Source organism: Arabidopsis thaliana, chromosome 3 (assembly GCF_000001735.4).
Source record: "Arabidopsis thaliana chromosome 3, partial sequence".
NCBI classification, from domain to species: Eukaryota; Viridiplantae; Streptophyta; class Magnoliopsida; order Brassicales; family Brassicaceae; genus Arabidopsis; species Arabidopsis thaliana.
The window spans coordinates 7,209,989-7,235,885 of NC_003074.8; the positions used below are offsets into that span (position 1 = coordinate 7,209,989).

Consider the following 25,897-nt stretch of genomic DNA (forward strand, 5'->3'; position numbering starts at 1 on the left):
TCATACATAACATCTATTCTTCTCTGAATCAATGTTTATACTCTTTGGAGGGAACGGAACACTCGTCTGCACACTTCTTCTTCGAGACCTGCTGCTGGACTGATTATGGAGATAAAGAATCTTATTCGCACTCATCTTGATCCTCTCTCACGAGCTCAACGTATTGGCCCCAATGGTTTATCGTACCTCGCCACTTGGTTCGGTCTCTTTATTTGATCATATGCTTTGTTTTACTTTTCTTTGTTGTTTTGTAGGTGTTACTCGTTTTGGAGGCGGTGTGTATTCGATTTCGTTTTATAAATGAAGGTAATGTTAAAAAAAAAAAAAAAAAAAAAAAAAAAAAACATCTATCTTTCATACATAACTATTATAACCCCCCAAAAAAACCTATAGATATATGTTTGGAATTAATTTGGTCGTGTGAAAAAATACATGTCAAATCTCAATAGCTCTTATATATCTATGCATGGTTCTTCAATTACACATTATTTTTTAGTTCTATGAATAAGAAGTATAAATGGACAACACGTTTCACTTGTCCATTAACTTATCTCCTCTTCGTTTAAAAATGCGGTGATTCTTATCAGCAATCAACGTATATATTATAAGTTAAAAAAGATACGTACGTTACCCGACATCTAATATACGATTTTCCGTCTATATATCTATCTAAAAGTCCCACCAAATGTAGGAGTCCAGAAATCTACTGTAGTATCGTGTGTCACTGGAAATGTGCTTGAAACTGGCACTAAGCATAAACCTCGACTTCTAAGATCTGGTTCTTCTGATACTTCTAGCTCTGTGGAATGATCACTCTGCATCATCATTAGAAAACAAAGAAAAAATATAAGTTGCAAATGATTTCTTTTTTCGTTGCAAAAACCGTCTCGCTACATTGTTTCTTGGAATAATGCTTTATTGTCCAATCTTAAAGATGAAGCAACCATATTAAATACATGTAATAAAGAATGCGAACGAGAGCCATACGTTTATTCAATGGTATAATAATAATAACAGTATGATAATGGTTTAATAATGTATACATAAAATTATATAATTAAAATATTACCTGTTGATGTTGTAAAGAAGCTCCACTTTTCATGTATGGGTTGCTCAGAGCCTGAGTTATAATCATTTGCAGGTTTGTTGTACATCAGTAGAAGAAATACAATAACTAACTAAACTGTAGCAGAAAATGTTTGTGTACTAAAAATACGAAGGAGTGGGCTAACTTACAGAAACTTGTTGGTGTAAGAACTTAATGTATTCAATGGCTTCAGAGAGCACTGAGGCTGCATCAGTCTGACACAAAAGCACATGAGATTCAGTAAAACAAAATCTAAGAAATGGTATATCATTCATTCATCTCCAACATAAATATCTATTGAAATAGACCTTACATATAAAATAAATCCATAAAGATATAATAACAATAACATGATAAGTAATAATGACAGTATACAAATATACTAATACACACTCATCATCTTTCTGAAAGGTAAAGCAAAAATTTGCAGACAATGAGAGAGAGAGAGATAGTACCTTTCCGAAAGGTGAAACCAATTGTTGGAGCGCAGCGATTCTGTCCCCCATTTTCTCTTTCCTCTAATTCAGCAAAATTTTATCAAAACAAATCCTTGTTATAAAAAAAATACTATGAAGTAAAAAAACTAAAGAGATCTAGTATAAGCAATTATGCAAGAATTGTGGGAAGAATGTTTGTTTTCTTGATATAAAATAAAACAACTTCGCAATAAAAGAATGTTTCATAATATCCTATCATGCATATACTTTGGTGGTAAATGATAAACCTAATTTTATTGTTCAAATTAGGGTTTCGGTTTTGTTTAATAGAAAGATTCGGATTGTTTTGGCAAAACCATGGAAAGCTGGTTTTATTTCAATGTCGTTAAAGATGCTTTTATTTTCATACCAAAAAGAAGCTTTATTGTTTATTTTCCCCTTATTTAAAAAATAATATCAACAAAGCAAAATACCTTGAAAGCTGGTGACGGAGACGCTGCTTCGCTCTTAGCTCTTTTCGCCGCCGGCTGATGATCGTTTCCTCCTCTCTTTACTTCGTTGCTACTTGAATCTCTAATCTCCGATATATTCTACGACCAACCAATACATATAAATTATATAGATCATATCCATAAATCTAAATAAAGTAGTTCGTGTAGCTATAAATATATACCTTTGGTTGTTCGTCAAAACTCTGCGGATGAATCTGCGGCGGTTGTAACGCCGGGAAAAAGTTAGAAGACGCGTCATGAGGAGGAGGAGCACCGGCGTTTCCCGCAGCCGCGGGGTTCCAAAACGTTGCGTTATTAGAGAATCTCAAAGGACTGTGTGGTTTTGGCGGCGGAGAAGATCTTAAAAACCAAGTCGATGGTAACGCTGACGCCATTTGATCATAGTTTCCGGTGGATGATCCAAACTGAGAATAGCCAAGAGATGACTGTTGATGATTCCTCGACGGTTGTTGATCAGAAGAGCCAAAACCACCTGCTTGCTGATGATGAAACATACCGGAAGATGAATTAGGAGTTGTTGTTGTTGCTGCGTACATGGCGTTTGACGAGTTGTCAACAGCGAAACCTTGACATGTTACTGTGCTACTGTCGGTACTTGAGCTACCATGAGGACTGAACTGATGATCTAAGAAAAACCCGCGATTACCACCACTCGTTAAAATCTGCGGTTTGAAATCGCTTTGTGGATCTCGCCACAAAGCTTGATGATGGTGAGAGGAATCAGATTCTTGCAGCTGGTAAGAAGATGTGGATGACGTTGTGTTAGCGTTTGCGTTTGAAGTGGCATCTAAATTGAGATTCTCTTGAAGCATCACACCAAAGCTTGTCTCCGCTTTACTATCTCCTCGTCTTTTGTTCCCCGCAAAGAAAAAGAAAACAAAGACAAAACACATAAATCTTATGACTGAAACCAAATAAAAAAAAAGAAACAAAATTGAGACTTACAAGAGAGATTGGTTCCATTGATCAACAGGTGATTGTGAAGAAAGTCCTAAACCAATCATCTGAAGATGGTGATCAGTAGCTAAAGAATGATGATGAAGCTTATCATGGAAAACAGCAGAACCACCAGATTCAATAGAGCTTGCTCTCATGGAAGAAGAAGAAGATGGTGAAGAAGAAGAAGATACTTTCCACCAGCTTCCTGAGTTGATGAAATCATGATGATCTCCCATAGCTTCTTTTTTTCTCACTATATATATATATATATATATATGTGTGTGTGTATTGATGTTGGATCTTAATTTGTTGTGTCTTCTCAGATTGTGGTTACATGAAATGATGAGGATCCACACGAGAGAGATACTTATAGTTATAAATATTTATCAATTTAAATTGGATATTTTTTCCTGGTAGGGTTTTCGTGAACTATTTATGAAGAGTGAAGACATCCGATTAATGTTTGGTTGACATTTTTTCAGGTGGCTCTCGCTGACTCTCTTGCCCACGTCATTCCCAACTTCTGTTTTTGTTTTACTAAAGATATTGTTGATTTTTCCATTGGTTACAACTAAAAAGAATAAGTATTTCATTTCTCCTACTTTCCTTTATATTTTGGTAAAGTTTCCTTTTATTCATTTTGCAAGCATATATTATATCACTCTTTATAATTTAATTTATTTTTTGGTCACCCTACTCGCAATGATACAATAACAACATTTTGTAAAATATATTTTGTATTAACATCCTTCAATTTAGTGAATGTAAATGTAACAACCTTTTAATTCATTAACTAGTAATGATTGATACTTGATAGGAAAACAAAATAAATCTAGATTTAAGTATTTCACATTGAGAAGTAAAACACTAGCTAATGAGGAAATACAAATTGACTTTGTAGATAGATTTTTGGGATAAAAAAGGAGGTTGAAATGGATTTGACTTATTTTAAGCAAGAGAGACCAAGGATGGACTAGAAGGAGCGGGTCACAGTCACGGTCACAGTCATAGTCACAAACCACTGAGATATTTTTAAAATAATTCTATTCATTTTAATATTTTGGCCTTTGAGTTTGGCTATGAAACTTCAGCGTTTATTTTTTTCCAGTCACAGCAAGTCAACGAGTGGGCTCCACGTGGCGTGCGCGCGTGCTTTCACACTTGGACCCCACTTGTTTCGTCTCAGAGTCAGAGCCTGAATATGACTCTTCTCTTTTCTTTTCTTTTTAAAAAATCTTTTTGTTTTTCTTTTCGGCATCTTTTATTCTTAATGTTAATTACGGTAATTTTCTCTCTTAACTTTTTAGAAGATTAATTGTATATAATTTGTGTTTTATTCACTGGTCGTCTCCCTAATCATTTTCTTTTGCCTAACGTTTGTCTCTTCTCATTTTCCAATTCTCAACGAGCTCGACCAAAAAAAAAGAAGTCATATATATTGATATTGAATTTTGCTGTTAATATTCGCATTAGTGTTTGTAATTTCTATATAGTCAAACAATATATCACATACGTACTTTCTTCTCTTACAACCGCAAATTTTTTTTTTTTACAGTTTGCATGATCCTGTTTCTGTCTAAAACATTACATTCTTAATACATTGGAATCATTTTTTTTTTTTTTTTGTAATGTTAAATTCATTGAAGATACATTGGAATCATTTTGGAGTTACTGAATCCATCTTACCCGATTTATAAATAAAACCATTCGAATAATTGTTTACAAACCAAAATAATCGAAAATGTGGGTTTGGTGGTGTAATTTACCTTTTAGAATGGGGTGTTGAATATAATTTACAAAATACTTTTTTTGGAGTTGAATATAAGTTTACATTGATTCAAGAAAAATGAATGGGGGTGTTGATTGTTCATTTCTCTAAAATAACATTACAAGCGAAGTACTAACGATTACTTACTTATTAAAAGTTGATTGCCATTGGAGACACAATAGTTCCACGGCAACATTCCATTGAGTTGGTGATCTTATAATTTGAAGAAGAAGAAGAAGAATACCACCATTTTTTAACGTGCAACATTTACAAGAAAATGAAAGATTCCATTGCAAATTCACCCATGTAACTTGAGCTCGTGAGTAGTGACTATTTGAATTTACTGCTTAGCTCTATTTTTTATTAGACCACTATGGATTAACTCATCATGATCTACGCATTTTAATTTGCTCCAAGTCAAATAGTTCAAAATCCAATTGCATTGCTTACAACATTACTCTATACATTGACTACTGCACTACAAAAACTAGCTAGTGTTACTGCTCAAGGAGAAAAAAAAACGATAGACGACAATGGAATAAACTTGTTTCCAAATTGTCTTTACATTGGTTATGTCTCCATCAATTAATAGAATTATTTACCAGATTGTGTCACACGACATGCTCTTCAAATGCTATTTTTTCGCCGTCCAAAAACCGTTGGTATACGTTGGATCCATCACCCCTATGTTTTTTGAAATGTAAACCTTTTAGAATTGATTTGATATTTACATTATAGGTAAGTAGCTAGATTGAGGTAGAGAATTGCCGTCATAATGACGTAAGCGTGTGGTGTGATGAAAAAGGACAAAACATAGAGAAGAAGATGAACATGTAAATTGTACAGTGAAGATTTAGAAAGAAATTAAAGAAAAGCTGAGAGAAAGAGACTGTCGCGGAGACAAACCCACACGGCCTCTCTCATGGCCTTCCATCATCACATCATCAACTATTTATACTCCATTATTTATCATTATTATTTTTATTGACAAAAAAAACTGATTTTCGATAAATTTATTTACTTAAGAGTAATACCACACTCAATGATGATTATTGTTTTTCTTTCCCATATGGATTAAGCGAACAACGTGTAATATACACAAATATCATGCATTATGATTCGAAATAATCTCTTTATTTCACGAATTTGTGTTCCACCCTAATGGTGTAAAAAAAAAAAAAAAAAAACTAACATTTTAAGAAAAGAAACTTATAATCCATGCATGTTTATAATATACTCAATAAATAATACGACAAAAGTAAAATAGTTATATAGATCCAAAACGATCATCACTCCATCGATTATATAATTGATAAGATCTCGACCGTCATAATTTTGTAGGGTTTTAAAATATTTGTGTACACACACACTGGCTCTAAAAGTTTCTCTTATGCTCTCAACTATACCTGTCGCCTGATCAGTTTGACATTTATCTCACAGTTCATCTTTCTAGTCAATCTGTGAGTGATTTAATCGTTTACATGTTCAGCATTTTGCTTTATTATTTTATTCTTTTGACTTCAGTTTATCGTATAATTTTTTTATTTTTTTTTCAATAAGACGCATGCATATGGTGCTAATTAATTAGACTGTAGTCACTGTACTATGGTTTATTATTCCAACTAAACATTAAACATATATATAAGCATACATCACATTTGAAGTGATTAATCTTCATATATCTATCACTATATAATATCCCCAATTTTCTACAATAAATATAACTAAGTGCATTGTATGTGTAATGGAGAAGGTATAATTATATACGTAGTTAGCTAGAATGTTTTATCAAATTGAAATGAAATAAGTAAAATAGTATAACTTGGAGGTAAATATTTGACACGAAGAAGCAAAGTCGTACCATTCATATTGACGTCAAATGTTAAATGCTTCAGTTAATGATTAGATCATAGAAAAAGTTACATCTATTTGCTATCACCTATTTCAGTTTCTCCACTCTCCATGATTTCGCCATATATAATAAGATATATATAACCATGTGTATACATATACATATCAGTTATATATGATTAAACAACCATATTTTAATGTACACGGTAAATCATAGATTAACAGAGTAGCAATAAAATTACATCTTCTTTCGATTATCTTAAGTCATTTAACATCTAACTTATAAGTCATTTATTGAGGTATATATGTTAGTATGTTTGTATTTTTTGTCATTAAATTCGTCGCTATTCACATATCTTTGGTAAGCATGTACGAGGGAATATTTCATACATGCTGATGCAATAATAATAAATATTTGTATACAGTATAGTAAATTAGTAATATAAGCCGCCCATAAGCACTAAGACGAAAGAAGAAGAAGAGAAAAAAAAAAAGGCTGAAGGAAATAGAAACAGCTAGGACTTCCACTTGGACAGATCAAATGGAATTGTTGTCTGTCTCAATATGTCTTATATAAGTCTTATATAAGTCATTACGTGACAAAATCCCTTTTTGTAATACAATACTACTAATTTTTTTTTAATTTTTCCAACTACCTTAAGAAATTAAATATATGGATTATTAATTAATTACAATTTTGCGCACTCAATTCGTCGATTTCTTCATTATTAATTTTGTTTTGTTTTGTCTTTCTTTCAATCATATCCCCGCCGTACTTGCTTATTCTAGTAGCACATCTTCCCCCACACAAACGTTTTAATTAATTGATTATTATGTACATAAATATACATTATCATATATATATCTTACTTGCAAGTACTAATATGTAAAAGTTATATTTAGGTCAGCTAGTGGTAGAGTTCATATCTAGATTGATGACTTCTACATTTGGATAATTTAATCTTAGCTTCTGATTTGTTGTTATAAACGTGTTTTCTCTTGGAAAAATCATGATTTATGTCCTTTAGTTTAAAGGAAAACGTAACAATCATATCTGTTTCTAATACAACATAATTTATTTACTATTACTAAAAGAAAACAAAAATTACTTATTATCTAAACTAAGTTAAATAATAAAATGTCTCGGCTTCGGAATTGTTTATTTGTTATTTTAATTTGTTTGACTAAAATTATAAGAATATTGAAAGAATTTGTTTTGATACATTCAAGAATTTTGAAACGTTATATCTTTTTGACTAAAAATACATTATATAATTATGTAAGATGATTTATTATACCTTTAACATCTTCCTATAAGTGTTATAAAAAGGAATTGATATCATTTGAGGAAAACATACTCTAATCAGAAATATGATTTTATATCTAGTGTTATTCATTTGAATTATAACATCTTAATCAAATATGTCATGAAATATTAATAATCGAGATTGATAATTCTAATGAAAGCATAATGTATTCATCGTCACCAACTTTCCCACCCGTCCTAACCCCACATATGTAGACCAAATCATAATTCTTCTTTCTAGAGCTAATTAATCGATTTATGATTTTTAATTAGTATAATTAGGGGTTGACATATCTACAAAAACTTGCTCGTCCTCTCGTTAATAATACGATCATTTGATTATGACTCTGATACTGATGAGTTCAAATAACTTATTTATTTATATAATTGGTTATTTTCCTCTCATTTGTTTCTTCAAAATATCTCAAAAATGATAAACAAAATAAAAGACAAATTATAAGTGAAACGGAAGAGTCAGATAGATTTATGTCGTATCCCGCTGGTTAATCAATGTTGAGTGTTAAAGTTTTTGATTTTTCATAAGTTCTTTTGTTGTATCCCGCTGGTTAAGTTTTGTCACCAAATTGTCTGACTCATAAAATTAGTTTGAGTTTCTTCTCCGGAAATTAGGGTAATGTGTCAATGGAATAATGGATTATCTCTGTGGAAAGATGAAACATAAAAAAAATGGAAGCAGTCGTTTTTAGAAATCACAGTATGATAAGTTATAACTTAATAATAAGTCAACAAATAAATAAATATGTAACATATCCTTTTGAGGAGTTGACATATTAATTTACCTATTTTCAACTAGTGCTTCCAACAAAATTATCTTTTAAACGTTAATCTTATCGATACATCAACAACAATATAAAATTGACTCTTCTCAACAAAAACTTGGCAATAAAAAAATATCATATAAGTGATATGGACAACTCTACCGGAAACCTCTATCCGAACATTCTCTTGACATTTCTTATATGGGCTCATTTCTTATTTAAATCTCTATCTACTAAAAAGGAGTTAATTAGGTCCCAATCTCGAATGAATTGTTCAAAACTATATTTACAAAATTATGATACTTGTATATTATTTTTCATCTACTGTACATACATAATATATAAGGACAATTATCATATAAAATATAATGATACACTCGATCATAGTGGGCTAGTGATCATTAAATGATTTATTTTGGATAGGTATATATAGATCAGAATTCGAGTTATTCTTTCATTTGTAATTTGTAATTATGGATGGATTTTGGCTCGAGATTCTTCAGTTATCAATGTTCATAAATTTTTGATAGTCATAGTTAATTATCGAAACTAGAGGTCTAGACTAATCACTTCAAAACTAACAACTGTTTATATCTATTACGATATTAATCTTTCGACTTGTAGCTGTATACATCTAGTAAAATTATATACAACTTTAACTAACAACAACCATTGTTGAGAAATGTGTTACTCATTAGGCAGACGATAAGTTGATAAACTTATAGTAGTACTGGACCATTTCTTGATAATCACATACAAATCCTGAAGTTGTAAAAAGCATAAATTGTATTTCGATACTTCTATTTTTTTTCATAATCAAAAGTACGAGGAAAATCATCAATATGCGTGGACAATTAGTTAGAGCACAAGAAAGATCGAAGTTGTATGATAGCAATACCTCATTTTTGCATCATAAAAATAAATAATTTAAGACCAAATTTTTTTTTTTTCTAAGGCAAGGAAAAAGAAAAATAGAATTGATGATAACAATACGAAGAGAGCAAATAATGGAGCGACTTTTTGTTCTACTTTTCTCGATCTGCCATGATTGATTATATTCTTGAGACTATCTTACTTAATTGAATATCATCTTAAAGAGAAAGTAAGGTCTTTAATTAAACATTAATTATTGGACTTTGTGCATTTGATTATCACATAATGATTAACCTATAAAAATTATAAAAGTATATAGTTTGCCTACGTCTAGAGAGATATTTATCTTTTCGTACCAAAAAGAATTATATCTTTGTCATCTACTTTGTTATTAAACTTGGGATGCTTGCAACATCAACATGATAAACGATGTTGTTAGTGAGACCGATACAAGCCAAATGATGTTGTCGGTGTAAAATAAATGGTGCAAATATTGAAACATATTTGTTAAGTGCTTTTAATTGTGCAAATGGGGTCATGTTTACTAGTTTACATACACAAAAGTTTTCAAATTTTGAAAGAAGAAATATGTGAAATTGTGAACTTAGCACGCAATATTAATAATTTAATATAATTAAACTTTTTCTTCTATAATTACTCTCATTAAGCATGACGTGGTATTGGTATCAATTAGTTTACATAAAGTAATTCAGTTCTTATCTACAGGTTCTGTTAATCAGATGTGTTTTTAATTTAGGCTCTTTGGTTTCATCTCTAATTTAAGAGACATCTACTCGTGATATATTTTTCGGGTTTTAACCGAAAATTAAAGAAACACAAATCCATAAAAGAAAAGTAGAGCACACTAGTTCAACCAGAGGCTTCGATTGGTTAAATCTATTGCAAAAGACATGAACAAAAACTGAATGTTTCACACAAAAAACAAGAACCAAACAAAGTCACATGCTCGACCGACTTTGTTCTTGATCAGAAAGTACACTCGACACCTTTGTGTGGAAGAACATGCTTTCAAGTCTCTCCCTTGTGGAATTAAGGAGACAAAAGACAAACAAGTAGTGATTAAGTTTTGTTTGATCTCTCAATTGTTTAAGCTCTATTAGAAACTTTCTTGTATTTGTTCTACCTACGTAAGAGATTGTTGTAAGGACAAACAGAAAACTCGTCAATCGTGCGTCTTTTTAGTGTAAAAGAAAGAGAAACTGACATCAAAAACTAAGAGAGTAGTAACATAACAAAAGCTTGAAATTTTTCTCAATTTCCTCTAGTTCAAACTCGACCTAATCCCAAAAGATAGTAATACAAATAAAAAGGCATGGACCTTGTTAAACAAAGTACGCTACGAATACATCACAATACAAATCATGAATAATGATCATGATGGTAACCATGTTCATCATCCTGATGGTATATCAAAGCCTATACACTTGAAAACACAAGTGTTCAACGACTATAATATTATTTGGCTTCTTCTCATCTTCTTTCTTGTGAACGGATCAGATTTTTCTAAAGTAATGCAATCTCTCAATTCAAATGGCCAAAAACGTAAGACAACGAAGTGAGACCAAAAACAGAGACTCTAAGAGTAAAAGAAACACTCTTTGACACTTCAGCTATCGATATACAAAACATCATCTTTCGACAAGTTCATTTTCCCATTCTTCCTCCGCCCGCTCCTTCGAGCTCCATCTGATTCTCCCCTCTATAAAATCCACCCGTTAAATAGACATTACCGACGAAGCAGGAAAGGTGAAGATTGAAAGATGATAAAAAGGAGACAAACCTTTCTCAAGACAAAAGAGAGGTATAAATATGCAGCTTCCCATTCATCAGCTGATAATGTGCCTGGAAAGATACTAATCAAGTTAGTTTTGTTATCTCGCATTTGGTTAGAATCAAAAGGATGATATGAAGCAAGAATCGAACAAAGACTTACTCTGATCATTGCTACCATCACCCAAAGCACCAAGCCTTCTCATGAGTTCGACAAACTCTGGCTTTTTCATATACTCATGGACAAACTCGTGGGAGTTCTTCACAAATACCAACTCTAAATCATACTATCCAAAAATTCATGGGACAATGTCACACTCACAAATATGAACCAGTGTTTTTAGCAATTAGAAGGTTTTCACGTTAACACTGCATCAAGTATTTACCTCCTCCGCTAAAGACTTGAAGACGTTAAAGGGCACAATCCATTCAGGACAATCAACAGCATCCTACAATACAAGTTCCTATGTTATATTTTCTTTTTAACAGCAAACATGACAAGGGAAGTTTCTGGAATCTCCATTTAATAGGTAGTCGTGTTCTTACAATATATTTACACAGATATAGTTTCCTTTACAATGCTTAAGTTTCTGCGGTAGACTAAGTGAATATCTCAAGAATACTGTAGATAAATTAGGTACCTCGAGATGAAACACGTATTCGATACCAAATGGGCTGCTAGATTTGAACTTCTGAACCATACAACGAGAAACTCATCATTAGAACCAGGAAAGAAAGGACTTTCCGGAAAACGGATAAAGTCAAAACTAAGGACAAAGAAAGGTCACCTTTTGGGAATACTCTTCACCAAAACGAATCCAGTAAACACTATTACCAATCTCCAAACCTTCAGCTGCGTATTCAGTATACAACAAATAACAGTTTAATTTCCAAAAACCCAGAAGCACTGAGGAGAAACTAGAACAAAATGTATAGGAGAAACTAGAGCAACTCAATTTTCAGAGGATCACAGATCAAATTCTAAGCAAAGAAGGAAAACGAAAATAACCTTCTCTGAGTTTTTTTATAATAACATTGGCATCTGGCATTGTTCCGATAAAGACACCTCCTGGACGAAGTAAAGCTGAAACATTTGCCAAAGCTCGTCGTGCACGTGCCTCAGTAGTCCATGAGTAATGCATAGCAAACTACACAGTTAAACAATGACTTGGTAACTTTAGAATCCATAACTACACAACTAACTATATTTCAACCACGCTACAACTTCAATATGCCAGTGGGAAAAACTAATTTTGGCACAACCTAGTTACAAAGCCGAAGTAGAGTCTCGTGACTAGTAAAACCAAATAGTTTATCTGAAACTGTTCAAACTTGACCGGATATGTACTTTAAAACAGAAAGGAGATTGAAACATATAAAACCTGGCAACTGCAGATATCAAAAGGGGCATCCTCTTCAAGAATCTTGTCTAGCTCTACCTGTAAGCAATTACACAATTAGGATTTACAAATAGTGAAGCTAGAGGAACTTATCTCATTATACCATGTCAACAAGATTCCTAAACTACTAGAGGAGCTTAGCTCATTATACCTCAAAACAATCCCCACATAATAATCGAGACGGAAAACTGAACTTTTTACGCCGTTGATGATGGTCTGCATCACCGTTATAACGCGTGCGACAATCTTCAATCTGTTATTAAGTACAACATAGAAGCACTTCTCAGGTATAGAGATAAAACATATATGCAAAATAAAGATACAGCTATCATTCAGCCAGTAAACTTACCGACCCTTCAGCAATATCAATTCCAACATAGTACCCGATTCTCGCCTTATCCCACTTGATCAAATCACCACCCTGGTAAAAGCATTACAATGAGATTAGTTTTGAGAAATAACAATTGACATGAACAATAAGATTGTTTTAAGTCAAGAACCTTCCCACAGGCAAGGTCGAGAACAGCATCGTCAGGACGAGCATAAAGCTGGATCAAAACACTTTTAATCTGTTTGTATAAGAATAAGAAAAAGAGGAACAAAATTGAATTATCATAATACAACAAGTTTCACGGACAGAGAGAGATGTTAAAGAGTAACCAACCCAATTGTTAAGTTTCTTCAAATGAATGATGGGACTAGCTTCTCGCTCTTCCAATGTTTGGTTTGTTCTCCTACTGTAATGATCAGCAACTTTCCGGGCAAAATTCTTTGTAGTCTCATCTTCCAGAAACTGAGAATCACCTGAAAGACAGAATCTGACTTTAAGCTTTACACAATCATAGTCATTTTGGCGAAACGATTGCTTAAAGAAACAGACTTTAAACAATTAAAACCATAGAATCCAAAGTAAAAGCTTAAGAACTAAAACTCCAACAAGACAGCAAACACACAGTTAACACTCTATCAGAATGAAAAGCTTGATAGAAACTATAAAGAAGGAAACTTTTTCCAACGGGCAAACAAAAGCAACTCTCAGGGACAAAGAAGGAACTAGCAAGGGAGGGATCATCAATAAACCCTTGTGGAACACAAATCGAATCAACAGAGGAGGAAGAGAGGGAAACGAAACCTTCGGGATTAGATTTGAATCTGGAAGAAGGAGGAGGAGCAGAGCTTGAAGGAGAATCGGAGAATCCTCGTTTCATAACAACAGTTCAGATGTTTGTTACCGAATGTTTCTCTCTATCTGCAACTCTTTGATGTACTTCAATAATAAGAACCCAATTAAGACAACCAAATAAAGGAGAAAAGATTTGGAGTTGGGGATTTCTTAAATCAAAGATTTGTTTGTGTTTCTTTGGCAAAAAGCAAAATTTTGGTTTAATTATGTTTTACTAGCTTGCGGCTGCGGCTTGTTTCACGCCGCTCCGAGTCGGAGGCGACAAATTATTTTGGCCGGTAAAAAAAAGGTAACGATGTAGAACGATTCCACTGGGGATCGAACCCAGAATCTCTGGTTTCGTAGACCAGCGCCTTATCCATTGGGCCATGGAACCTGATCTGTTACTTTTCGTAAAATTAATTATATATTTGTGAAACAAAAAAATATAAAAGAAGACCTCAGGATAGAATAATACTGGTAAAAGAGTTCATAACATTAACATAGTTTTTGACAATCACATTATTAGTGTAAACTTCAATTCAATAATACTAGAGAATTTGATACCAACAACATGTTTATTTTCATGGGAATGGCATTGATAGTGCTACGTACTGGTAACACCGTAACAAGTCTATGATATTTGGTATTTTGCCATCAAAACTAATTTTATGTGCATGACAACATACTATGATTATCTTCTTTTTAAATGTTCTTGTAATTTCACGTCGATGATAACCTATCCATAAATATTTCATAAAAATGAAAAAAGGTTTAAGAATACGATCAAAACTTTATATGCCTATGCAATGGTCCCATACTCTCATGGCAAAAACCATAAAAACATGGAAGTAATTTAGTCTGTGTAAGAAGGAGGAATAGTTTTGGATTTGCAAGCGTATACACTATACAGTATGAATTTTTTTTGTCAAAAAATGAATTCATCCCACGCTTGGAGGTGGATTCAACGTTAATGGAGCCTCTCCTGTTGCTGAAGATGTTAAGCCTCCTCCGGTTCTAGGGAGAGTATGAGAATCCATCATTTCATAACAAATAAGTCGTTTCCTCATTATTTAGCAAGCAAAATTGGTTCAATCTTCACTTTCCGATTAACTTCTTTGTTTCTCTTGCAAGCAATATTGGTTTGTATTTACCGTGCATTACAATGCTTATTGTTTGTGGTAGTAAAATCAATGTTATCTCTGTTAACATGTACCACCATTTCAAGACCCATAGACTTTAATGCAAAATCAATGTTATCTCTGTTAAAGCGAAGAAACATGTAAGACTACAAAAACAATTCGACATTTCAAAAACACCTATTTTCTAAGATCTTGACTTGTGTCTCTCCATGTCTAAGTGTAAATTCTGTTTCTTTTAACATATTACTTCTCCTCTTTCTCTGTTACTCTCACTCTCAGCTTCGTGCATCCCAAACATTGTATCATACAACGGCTTGTTTAACGTCTCTGGCAAGTAAAACGCAAGCCCACCTCCCACTAACCCGCAAACCGCAAACACCCCAAAAGGTAACTCTTCCCCTAAAACCACCACAAACGGCGCCAGAATCGCTCCCATTTGAGCTGCTTGAGTCGCACAACCCAATGCCGCGTTCCTCACCACTGTTGGAAACAGCTCCGCGATGTATATGAACAGAAGATTGTACGTTCCTGCCATCCCGAATATCCCTAAAACCCCTGACACCATTCTAACTGATTTCCATGGACCAGCTCCCCATACAGAGAATCCAACGAGGCAGAAAACGCAGCTGAACCACTGTGTCCCTATGGACAGCGGTTTCCTCCCGTACTTGTCTAGTAAAACCGCGGTTATAGCAAATGCCGGCATTTCCGACACCGCGTTGACAAAGACGTTGAGGTAAAGATTGGTCTTGAGGTTGCCTACGTTGAGGCTTAGTCCGTAGTATACAATAGAGACTGTGAAACTTATGGCAACCGAAATGACAAGTCTCATCCGCATGAGAGGCGACAGTATAACATCTTTCAGCGAACCCTCAACAGCGGTATTCCTCTCCCCGTTGTTATTTTCCACATCGTCGTCTAAAGCAAGAGTGACACCAGCTGGAATGTGACGTCCGTTCGTTTTAGCGATCGAATGCATCAGCTTCATCGCCTCATCTACTTTGCCTCTCACGAGATACCACCTTGGGGACTCGGATATGAATGGGATAACAATGAGTAGGAACAAGAGAGATGGTAACGATGACACTATAAAAAGCTCCCTCCACGATCTGAAAACGTAAGCGATGCCGGATAAAACTGCAATGCCCGCGGAGAAGAAGTAGAAAGTTGACATTCCGGCTACACCGCGTTTGCTCGGTCCAATGGGTTCAGTGGCTAAGACAAACGCGGTTAGGCCAACACCACCGGTGCTGAAACCAGTCAAGAAACGGAGAACTACATAGGTCCAGTAGTTTGGGGAGAAAGCTGTCGCGATACCAAAGATTGCGTTGATAATGCATACAACTGTTAGCGAGCCTTTTCTTCCTAGCTTAGAGTCCGATAAATGTCCGAATACTCCTGCACCTGCACATTATTGAGTCGGTACACTATCATTAGGCCATGTTTGTAAGTTGTAATTAGAAAATGTAATCAGAAAAAGGTATACAGTAGTTAAACTTTGGTTAAAGACTTATCAAAGATTTGGTAAGTTCATCGGGACCATAACGCATGTATGGTCTACATAAAGTTGTTTTTTGAGATATGTTGGACCAATGTTTCACAATCTTTTTTTGTTGACATGAAAACGATATCTTCAACCATGGAAGATGACGTCTTCATGCCAGTTACATGTAAAATTTTTGACTAGTATGCAACTCTAATTGGATATTCCTTCGTATATCCTATTCATTGTATAATGTGTATCAAATGTAGAGATTGGATAATCCAGAGCCAAACTGTCCTTTTTTATAAAGTAATCTAAACATTAGCCAAAATAAGGCAAACAACTGTTGGTTTTTCTATTATTTAGGTGGGTCATATTATAATGATCATTTTGTTTGTTTGTTTGTGCAATTATACATGTAGTTAAGATGTTTTTGGCCTCGTTTGTGTCAAATGTGAACGTGAATGTTGTTAGCATCATTCATTAATATCATCATATAAACGCTAACGAATACTGTGTTAACCAAGACCATAAGTAGATGTAAAAACAATTACGGGATGTCAAACATATTTCAAACTTTCATCAATAAGTATAGTTCAAATTTTTTTTTTAAAGTAATGAAATGATGTGGATGAACTTATGTTTTTACGACAAAAGAATCATGATTTAAGTCTGAAGCGTATAACCCAATGTTTATTTGCAGACAAGGCCAGAGGGGCAAGCCATGCCGCGAGAGATTTGTGTGTTTCGACTTTACAGATCAATGCAACGAATTAAGAAGGAATTTTATAACTTTAAACCAAAAAAGCGAACAAGATAATATATAATGTGATCAACTCGTTAGTCAGTCACACGTATATTATACATTTTTTTTGGGTCATTTTAGTAGTTTTGTTTTCTTTTTTTGGCACCAATCATACCTATCAAAGTCTATCTTTTCTTCTTCGCCAATCATTTTTTTTACGTGTGTAAACTTGGACCGCCTAATGGGTTAAAATTTTAAAGCATTATCATCCAAAATTTATAATATACTATAGAAATGAAAGGTATATCGGAAAAAAAGTGAGGTATATCTTTACTCTATAGTGTTATTTTCTAAAATTCGGATAATCATAAAAGATTCATGTGATCAAGGCACGTGGTACGAATATCCAGATTCAAGCCAACGTGCCCATTGATCTGCTCTTACTAATTTATTGGTGCGATCGATATACACTAGCTAAGTTATGCACACAACTAACAACTAATTTATTGTTTGTTGATATATTCATTAATTATCGGATAATCACGTAAAGAGCTAAATCCACTAAATTACAAGTTCATAATTTTAGAATGATTTTTTTTTTTGTCTTATCGAATTAGATAAGACACTCAGAAACTATACTAAACTCCTAATTATGTATTTATTTATTTTTCTTAAGAAGATAATCCAAGATTAGAGTTTAATCTTCTTTTTTTGACTGTAATTAGAAAAACTATTCGACGTGAAAAAAATCATTTTCACGCTACAGCTGTAATTTACTGTTTTTGTAATTTTCCTAAATCACAAAAAAAATATAGAAGGGAAAAAAAAAACTTACCGATCATGCAGCCGGCGAAGAAGAGAGCCTGAACAAGACCAACTTTATACTTGTCGCCGCAAATCAATCCCCACTCCGACACCGTGGAGCTCCCTTTACCCGCCGTCCATTCCCAAGAACTCGGATCCAACTCGCAGTTCAATGACCCGACCCGACAATCCGACCCGACGCATCTCCACTCGGGTTCTTGATCGGCAAATATCATCACCATCGTGTGGAACGCCTCTAAAGCCCAAGCAATACACGTCAACACGAAGTGTTTCAACTGCCACCTCCCAAACTCGCCGCAATATCTTTGTAACATCTCATCTATGCATAATCTCTCCTCTCCCTCCGCTTCTTTCTTCACCGGAATTTTCTCTAGCAGCGGTTGTCGGACATCGTTACCGTTTCTATCCTCCGGAGATTCCATAATTTATGTTTTGATTTTTACAGTGTTTTTGTTTTTGTGTTTGTGTTTTTGTTTAAAAGGCGTTCTTGATTTGGTTTGACGCGAAGAAGGAGGTGGCTTCTTTGTCGTATTTATATCTCTTGTTTATCGGAAAACAATTTTTCCTTCTTTTTTTCTCTAGCGTTTTTTATTCTCTTTTGATTTAGTAACTATTTTTTTTTGTTGACGATATTGACTACATGCTCTGCTTATATATATTTTAACTATGTCATGTTATTAACGTTTATGAGTTGTCACTTTGAAAATTAGTAAGACACATCATGTATTATTTCTCAAATTAGTATTGTACATTTCATTTCAAAGTCAAAAACACATGATTCTATATATGGTTGATTACCTAATGTGTAATCGTGAATTAGTAATTAATACGACATGCTAAAAATTGATTAATCATGTTTAGAAAAATATATACTATGATAAACCTGAAATTGTGTCACACAATTTTGATGAATGTATATACCACATTTCCATATTATACGTTTTAAAAGTAAGATTTTCATAAATTTTAAAATTATTCATAACATTCACTAAAATTAGATGTGTATAATTAACAAACTAAAAATATCATTAATCTACTATTTTAGTAGTTATTTTGCGAAAATATGTTTGAGTTACAAAATATTTTCACTATTTAAATCATGTCGATTATACCCACTGAAGGGTATTTCCGTCAATCCCAATTCTAACAATGAATTCAGGAGTATAAAAACGTAAATTCAAGCGTGCCAATTATAAACCGTCGATCATAATCTAATCCAACGGCAGTAACATCGATCCGCGTGATTGTTTATTATTGGATAAGAATCACTCAACCGTCTCTACACAGTATATATAATAACCAAAGAGCGTCCTCTTACGCTTATCTTAATTTCCCTCGCATTGAGAATTTTCAACTTTTTCTATCTCTCTTCCCAAATCACAAATGGCGGGTCGCGGCAAAACTCTCGGATCTGGCGTTGCTAAGAAATCAACATCGAGAAGCAGCAAAGCCGGTCTCCAATTCCCCGTTGGTCGTATCGCTCGTTTTCTAAAGAACGGCAAGTACGCAACACGTGTTGGTGCCGGAGCTCCGGTTTACTTAGCCGCCGTTCTCGAATACCTCGCCGCTGAGGTAATTATCCCCTTCTCTCCCTATATCTCTTTACTCTTTCGATCTTCAATTTCGTAAAACCCTAATTTCTAAATTGGATCTGTTGTGTTGTAGGTATTGGAATTGGCTGGAAACGCAGCTAGGGATAACAAGAAGACTAGGATTGTGCCACGTCACATTCAGCTCGCGGTGAGAAACGATGAGGAGCTGAGTAAACTGCTTGGAGATGTGACGATTGCTAATGGAGGTGTGATGCCTAACATTCACAGTCTTCTTCTTCCCAAGAAAGCTGGTGCTTCAAAACCTTCCGCTGATGAAGATTAGATTAGGGATTTGTGTTGTGGTTGTTTAGCTAATTAATGTGTAGCTTAGTCTTTCATTAGATTAGATCTGAATTAGTTTTCATTAATGGTGTTGTGTAGTCTCTCTTTTGCTTCAAAAACAAGTATTAAAATCTTATTATTTTGAATTGAATCCACAATCAATACACATTGAAGTCCTAACAAACTACTTCTTCCCAGTGATATTTGAAACCAAATCACTAAGAAACTTAGCTGATTTGGTAATAGGAGAATTCATAGCCATCAAGTTATACAGAACAAGCTCAACTTCTTCGATTGATGGTCGAGAATTGAATTGTGAAACAACTTTCAAAGTACCATTACCTTCTTCTTCTTCAACGAGAACATTCCATCTTTCTCCACTCACAACACCGTCTCTTACACACTTAAAGATCACTCCTTTTCTCTTACTAAACACTCCTCTCACTTCTAAGCCAGTGAACGCATAAATCACTTCAAAGGAACCAATAAAGCCATCTCCAAAGCTTTTCTCTTCTTCAAACAACCATCTCGGATTGATCATTACTACAGGTTTTGTAGAAAAAGCTTCACTCGCGGTCTTAACATCCTCCAGCTGCGATTTCTCCGGAGCCATGAAGATCGCCACGTCAGCAGATCTCAGAGCTGTTTTAAGAGAGTCTGAGACCGGAGACATGGCAATGTGGTGGATAGAGTCTGACCGGAAAGCTTTAACGGCGGGATCGATGAATGAAGGGTTAGGCCAGAGGAAGAGAAGCTTGACATTAGAGCCTCTTCTCGAGATGGGTAAGTCATGAAAGATCGAGAAAGCGAGCTGAGAGAGTGACGAAGGAGAATCATCGTCAAGGATTGGGATTTCAAGACGGAATCTTGGTTGTTTGAGCTTCCTGAGTTTTGGGGAAGCGAGTTTTGGGTTGTTTAAGGGTTTGATGAGACATGAAAGGAGACAAGTTTTGGCTTGATTAATGGCTTCTTCTTTGGAAAGGGGAGGAGAAGAAGAAGAAGGTGAAGGAAGAGAGGAACAGAGAGGAGCGAATAAACGAGTAGTGGTTGATTTGTGGTTGAGCTTTGAATGCTGTTGTGAGAGTGATTTGGAGAAATGAAGATGGAAAATTCTGGAATTGGGAGGAGATAACGAAGGAGGAGATGGGTTTAGAGCTTTGAATGTCTGTGAATTGAGTTTGAAGAGAGTCGAAGAAGCCATGGCTGATCTCTGATGATGAGGAAGAGAAGAGAAAGAGGATAAGGTTGTTCAAAACTTCAAATAAGAAATGAGACAAAACCGATCGAGTTACATAAACGAAAATTTGATTTCGGTTTGGGTCGGTTTATATAACCAAACCGAAAATAAAGTAAACAAAACAAAGGAATTGCTTAAACAAAAGTACCTTGCTCGTCACTTGTTGTCTCTCTGTTTTGTAATTTGATAACTTATAAATCTTCATTATATAATTGCATAAAGAGATGAGAAACAAATTAATATTAAAATAAGATGAAAGCAAGAAGACTAATTCATAGGTCTGGTTAACTTGATTTGAATAAAACTTGGAGCATAAGAACACATAGGACCTGGTGTGCATAGAGAGTCACCGAGACCCACTGTTTTGAGACTACTTCACAGAACTTGGTACATAAGAGCACACAAGACGGCAAAGTGGTTGATATAGAGGTTCACGGAGATCCGCTCTTCTGAAATAACCATTCTCTCCAACGATGTAAGCTATGTGGACAGTGGATTTGAGCCCCTCTGTCTCCTCTTTATTAAAAAACACTACGACTTTCTCTTCATCATAAATCAAGTATCCCTCAGTCAGAAAAAATCTTGGTGTGTTATCAACTTTTAAGAACTTGCTCCACGAGACTTCATCGGGCTCAATCTTGTTCGTAACCCAAATATCGATCTCAGATTTGCCACCCCGCCACCGCTTTACTAACACCGCAAGCTTCTCTTCTCTTACCACATATAGACTCCCCAAAAATTCATCGATGAAGGGTTGAGGTAGAGGCAGACGCGGTCCGAATCTCTCTCTAGTAAAATCAAAGCATATTAAATAACAATCTTCTGATCTTCTATCTTTAGCATACCAGTAAGTATTTCCCTTCAAAGACACGCCATCTTGCATAAACGCTATATCCCATTTAAGAGGGAAACTAGAAACCATCCGTGAATTAGACCTCAAATTGTAGATTTCAAGTCTATTAGGGTAACTATCGAAAACCCTTAAGATTTTGTGGCAACCACAAGATTTGTCGTATCCGAAAGCAAGTTTGTCAAAACTTGCAAAATTATTTATGCGTTTGACCCATTCACGTTTCCCCCAATACGGGTTACAAACCACAAGCCTAATACTATCATCAGTGATGCTTCCGTATAACAACAATAAACCGTTGCAGTGAAAGACATTGAATATTTCCTTGAATATTAGATCTAAATTTTCTAGGTGAAGAATACCTTTATTCTTTATAGATAGATCAATAATGTTGTTGTTGTTCTGAATACCATGGAGATTGACGCCAATTGAATAAACCTTACAATCTTTAATCATTATCAAATCTCTTTTCCCTGATGCGGTTACATTGCCGATGTGCTTATTTGCAAAGCTCCGATGTTTGGATAGAACGTTCCAGGTTTTGCAAGTAGATCGCATTGCTTTTAAAGATATCAACGGAAGCCTAGAGAGAATCTCCTCCACCAAATCATGTGGAAGATCGGACATCATCATCGTCGCTGTTTCAAATTTCGAACAAGGATTGATCTATTTGGCGCAGATGTTAGGTCAACTTTCATAAACTCTTTTCTTTCAGACTATCGATAGATTGTTATTGAAGACACATAAACCCTAGTATTTAATTGTCTGAAATACACAAAACTCTCAAACATCCTTGTTTATTGGGCCACTCTTATTTTTAGCCCATTGGACGTATTATCCTTCCGCTCACGTGGCACAAAAACGATTGAGTTATAAACAAAATTTTTGGTATCGGTTTGGGTCGGTTTACCCTAAACCCTGCTGTTAAATTCAAAGATTAAAAGTTTTTAAAGACCAATCCTTCTTAGTTCTTACCTTCGTTTGGTTTTGTCAAATTAGTTGATGTTATGTGAGTGAAGCAATGATGAGGAGCTGATTTGTTATCGTTTTGGTAATGATGTCACTTGTGTATAGCTGCAAAGTTAAGATCCATTGCGTTGCGTGTTCGCTTCTCTGTTTCACACTCTTGCTTATAGTTTGATCACACCATGAAGATCACTAGGTTTAACAGAATAACACTGAGAATTGTATTATACTGTAAAACTAAAGTCTGTGTTGTGTGTATATGTCAAGACTCATGAGCAATGTCTCCTGCTTGAATCAACTCTGTTTCTAAGCATTTTTTACAGTCTATAGGTTATTAAGCAATGAGTTAACAAAGGTAAATTAAGAACCATGTTGAGAATTCGATTGCAACCCAAAATAGTAAAAATATTAAATAACTTAATTCATTATCAGATTGGATAAAAGAGAATGAGAAAACAATTCAAAGAAGTTGAAAGCAAAACGAAAATGTAAAAAGGACTAAACCTGGTTTACTCGATTTGCACACAACTTGGAACATAACAAGACACAATACGGCAAAGTGGTTTGTTTGGAGATTCACGGAGATCCACTCTTCTGTAATAACCATTTTCTCCAATGACGTAAGCTATGTCGTAATTGGTTTTAAACCCCTTTGCCTTGTCTTTATCAAAAACAACTGCGAATTTCTTTTCCTTGTCAATCAAGAAATTCCAAGACAGAACACGTAGTTTCATTTCAACTTTCAAGAAGACGCTCCACGACACTTCTTCAGGCTCAATCTTGTTCGTAACCCAAATCTCTATCTCAGATTTATCCGATGGCTGAAATAACACTGCAAGCTGCTCTTCTTTAACCGCAGATAGAGACACATAAGCTCCATTGAAGGGCAGTGGTAGACGCGGTCCGAATCTCTCCCTTGTAAAATCAAAACAGAACAAAAAACAATATTGTGATTGTTTATCTCTAGCACACCAATAAGTATTTTCCTTGGAAGACACGCCATTTTGCATATACTCTATATCCCGTCCAAGAGTGTCTCTTGGAATCATCCATGAATTAGAGCTCAAATCGTAGATTTGGAGTTTATTATCGAAATCGTAAATCCTCAAGATTTTGTAGCTACCGCATAATTTGTCAAATCCGAGAGAAAATATGTCTAATCTCCCGTAATTATCTTTGGGATTGATCCATTTTGGTTTTACCCCATACGGGTTACAAACCACAAGCCTAGTGTCATCAATAGTTTTTCCTGATACGGATAACAATAAACCATTGCAGTGAAAGACTTGAGACACATAGAATCCCTGAGCTGTTTCGTCTCTGCTAATAAGTCTACCTCTACACTTTATAGATAGATCAATGTTGTTGTGGAGATTGACGCCAATCAAATATACCCTACGATTCATTATCATTAGAAACTCTTTTCCCCGTTTTTTTGCAAACCTCTGATCTTTGGTTAAAACGTACCACTTTTTGCAAGTAGATCGCATTGCTTTCAAAGATGTCACGGGAGCCCTACAAAGAATCTCCTCCACTAACTCATCTGGAAGGTTGGACTGTTGGGTACAAAGCAAAGGTCCCACATCGAAAGTTTAGAAAAAGAGTTTCTATTATATAAGCCAAGTCCAACTACAACTAGTATGAGGCATTTTGGAAAGAAACCCAATAACAAATCCTTGCGGGCTTGAGGATATAAGCCTAAAGAGGACAATATCATACTAAATGGAAGTTGGAATGGGTTTAGAAAGCCCATTAAATGGTATCAGAGCCTAGGTTGAAAAAGTGGACTTAGGGCTTGGGCTATGATCGGTGTGGGAAAATCTCTCAAACATGACACGATAAGAATGTGCCTCAAGAAGGAGGCCCAAGTTCGTGGTCTTTGGTTTGAAGGGGAGATTGTTGGGTACAATCGATCTTGGCATGATCTTAGATTGCCGCAAGCATGTGCTTTGCTTGCTTGGCCATATGGCTGGCTCTGGATGCAATCTCTACAACTAGTATGAGGCCTTTTGGGAAGAAACCCAATAACAAATCCTTGCGGGCTTGAGGATATAAGCCCAAAGAGGACAATATCATACTAAATGGGAGTTGGAATGGGCTTAGAAAGCCCATTAAATGGTATCAGAGCCTAGATTGAAAAAGTGGACCTTGGGCTTGGACTATGATCGGTGTGGAAAAATCTCTCAAACATGACACGATAAGAATGTGCCTCAAGAAGGAGGCCCAAGTTCGTGGTCTTTGGTTTAAAGGGGAGATTGTTGGGTACAAACCAAAGATCCCACATCGGAAGTTTAGAAAAAGAGTTTCTAACATATAAGCCAAGTCCAACTCCAACTAGTATGAGGCCTTTTGGGAAAAAAAAACCAATAACAAATCCTTGCGAACTTGAGCATATAAGCTCAAAGAGGACAATATCATACTAAATGGGAGTTGGAATGGGCTTAGAAAGCCCATTATGGACATCATCATTGTACCTCGCTTTTTCATGTTTTAAACAACTTTCAACTCTTTTCTTTCTTTCTCTGTGGCTACTGAGTTCTTCCGGAGAGGCTGTCGATAATTTGTTAATGAAGAAGACACAAACCCTATCTTTTTCTTAAGCTTATATGAAATACTTATAGCAAACATTTTAAGCTTGCGAATCCCTAATTTTCTAAGTTGCTCTCGCTACTACTCCAGTCAAGAAGAAAACCCTAGTTTATGTCTCCCGATTATGCCATATATTAGATTTCCTATACTCCAATAAATTAAGCTTGCGGAATCCTTAATTACCGATATTTCTATATTCTCACCATTCCTTTATTTCTCTGATATTTTCATCCTATATAACAGAGTCATTTAACAATGAACACATTCTATGAATTAAGAGA

The 25,897-nt window shown here is 34.8% G+C and overlaps 7 protein-coding genes, 3 long non-coding RNA genes and 1 other non-coding gene across 16 annotated transcripts; 3 read left to right on the forward strand and 8 right to left on the reverse strand.

Annotated features, from left to right (window-relative positions):
- Positions 1–321: 321 nt before the first annotated feature.
- AT3G20640 (basic helix-loop-helix (bHLH) DNA-binding superfamily protein) lies at positions 322–3,486 on the reverse strand. Of its 4 annotated transcripts, NM_112955.3 has the most exons (7): positions 2,982–3,486; positions 2,198–2,885; positions 1,998–2,114; positions 1,543–1,605; positions 1,237–1,302; positions 1,070–1,120; positions 322–815 (listed from the first exon to the last, which is right to left on the reverse strand). In NM_112955.3, exons 1-7 carry the CDS (start codon positions 3,209–3,211, stop codon positions 666–668), a joined length of 1,365 nt encoding a protein of 454 aa, NP_188700.1. In that variant the 5' UTR covers positions 3,212–3,486; the 3' UTR covers positions 322–665. The 4 variants fall into 4 exon arrangements, with proteins under 4 accessions (NP_188700.1, NP_001325511.1, NP_001325512.1 ...); NM_001338487.1 differs by having other exon boundaries at positions 1,070–1,302; positions 2,982–3,413; NM_001338488.1 differs by having other exon boundaries at positions 348–1,120; positions 2,982–3,479.
- Positions 3,487–10,744: 7,258 nt separating this feature from the next.
- AT3G20650 (mRNA capping enzyme family protein) lies at positions 10,745–14,102 on the reverse strand (the record flags this gene model as incomplete). 3 transcript variants are annotated; one of them, NM_112956.6, is made up of 13 exons in its annotated part: positions 10,745–11,272; positions 11,354–11,415; positions 11,507–11,630; positions 11,730–11,792; positions 11,985–12,035; positions 12,132–12,196; positions 12,353–12,491; positions 12,726–12,782; positions 12,895–12,996; positions 13,093–13,164; positions 13,244–13,312; positions 13,408–13,547; positions 13,876–14,102. In NM_112956.6, 13 exons carry the CDS (start codon positions 13,949–13,951, stop codon positions 11,180–11,182), a joined length of 1,113 nt encoding a protein of 370 aa, NP_188701.2. In that variant the 3' UTR covers positions 10,745–11,179. The 3 variants fall into 3 exon arrangements, with proteins under 3 accessions (NP_188701.2, NP_974346.1, NP_001326771.1); NM_202617.2 differs by having other exon boundaries at positions 10,811–11,272; positions 11,985–12,032; positions 13,876–14,097; NM_001338490.1 differs by having other exon boundaries at positions 10,811–11,415; positions 13,876–13,951.
- Positions 14,103–14,229: 127 nt separating this feature from the next.
- Positions 14,230–14,302, reverse strand: AT3G20655. Its single transcript has one exon. It is a non-coding gene; the product is annotated as a tRNA-Arg (tRNA).
- A 746-nt stretch (positions 14,303–15,048) lies between these two features.
- OCT4 (organic cation/carnitine transporter4) lies at positions 15,049–18,809 on the reverse strand. Its single transcript, NM_112957.3, has 2 exons — positions 18,111–18,809; positions 15,049–16,451 (listed from the first exon to the last, which is right to left on the reverse strand). Exons 1-2 carry the CDS (start codon positions 18,520–18,522, stop codon positions 15,283–15,285), a joined length of 1,581 nt encoding a protein of 526 aa, NP_188702.2. The 5' UTR covers positions 18,523–18,809; the 3' UTR covers positions 15,049–15,282.
- Positions 18,810–19,401: 592 nt separating this feature from the next.
- HTA13 (histone H2A 13) lies at positions 19,402–20,158 on the forward strand. The gene is made up of 2 exons (NM_112958.4): positions 19,402–19,672; positions 19,766–20,158. Exons 1-2 carry the CDS (start codon positions 19,484–19,486, stop codon positions 19,973–19,975), a joined length of 399 nt encoding a protein of 132 aa, NP_188703.1. The 5' UTR covers positions 19,402–19,483; the 3' UTR covers positions 19,976–20,158.
- AT3G20680 (plant/protein (DUF1995)) lies at positions 20,080–21,206 on the reverse strand. The gene has a single exon (NM_112959.3). The coding sequence runs from the start codon at positions 21,173–21,175 to the stop codon at positions 20,159–20,161; it is 1,017 nt and encodes a 338-aa protein (NP_188704.1). The 5' UTR covers positions 21,176–21,206; the 3' UTR covers positions 20,080–20,158.
- AT3G03975 lies at positions 20,323–20,524 on the forward strand. Its single transcript, NR_141053.1, has one exon. It is a non-coding gene; the product is annotated as an other RNA (long non-coding RNA).
- A 375-nt stretch (positions 21,207–21,581) lies between the features above and the next one.
- AT3G20690 (F-box and associated interaction domains-containing protein) lies at positions 21,582–22,694 on the reverse strand (the record flags this gene model as incomplete). Its single annotated transcript, NM_112960.1, has 1 exon — positions 21,582–22,694. The coding sequence occupies one exon, from the start codon at positions 22,692–22,694 to the stop codon at positions 21,582–21,584; it is 1,113 nt and encodes a 370-aa protein (NP_188705.1).
- Positions 22,695–23,536: 842 nt separating this feature from the next.
- On the reverse strand, positions 23,537–24,517 carry AT3G20700 (F-box associated ubiquitination effector family protein; the record flags this gene model as incomplete). The annotated part of the gene is made up of 1 exon (NM_112961.1): positions 23,537–24,517. The coding sequence occupies one exon, from the start codon at positions 24,515–24,517 to the stop codon at positions 23,537–23,539; it is 981 nt and encodes a 326-aa protein (NP_188706.1).
- An 11-nt stretch (positions 24,518–24,528) lies between these two features.
- AT3G03985 lies at positions 24,529–25,047 on the reverse strand. Its single transcript, NR_141054.1, has one exon. It is a non-coding gene; the product is annotated as an other RNA (long non-coding RNA).
- Positions 24,812–25,196, forward strand: AT3G03995. The gene has a single exon (NR_141055.1). It is a non-coding gene; the product is annotated as an other RNA (long non-coding RNA).
- Positions 25,197–25,897: the final 701 nt, after the last annotated feature.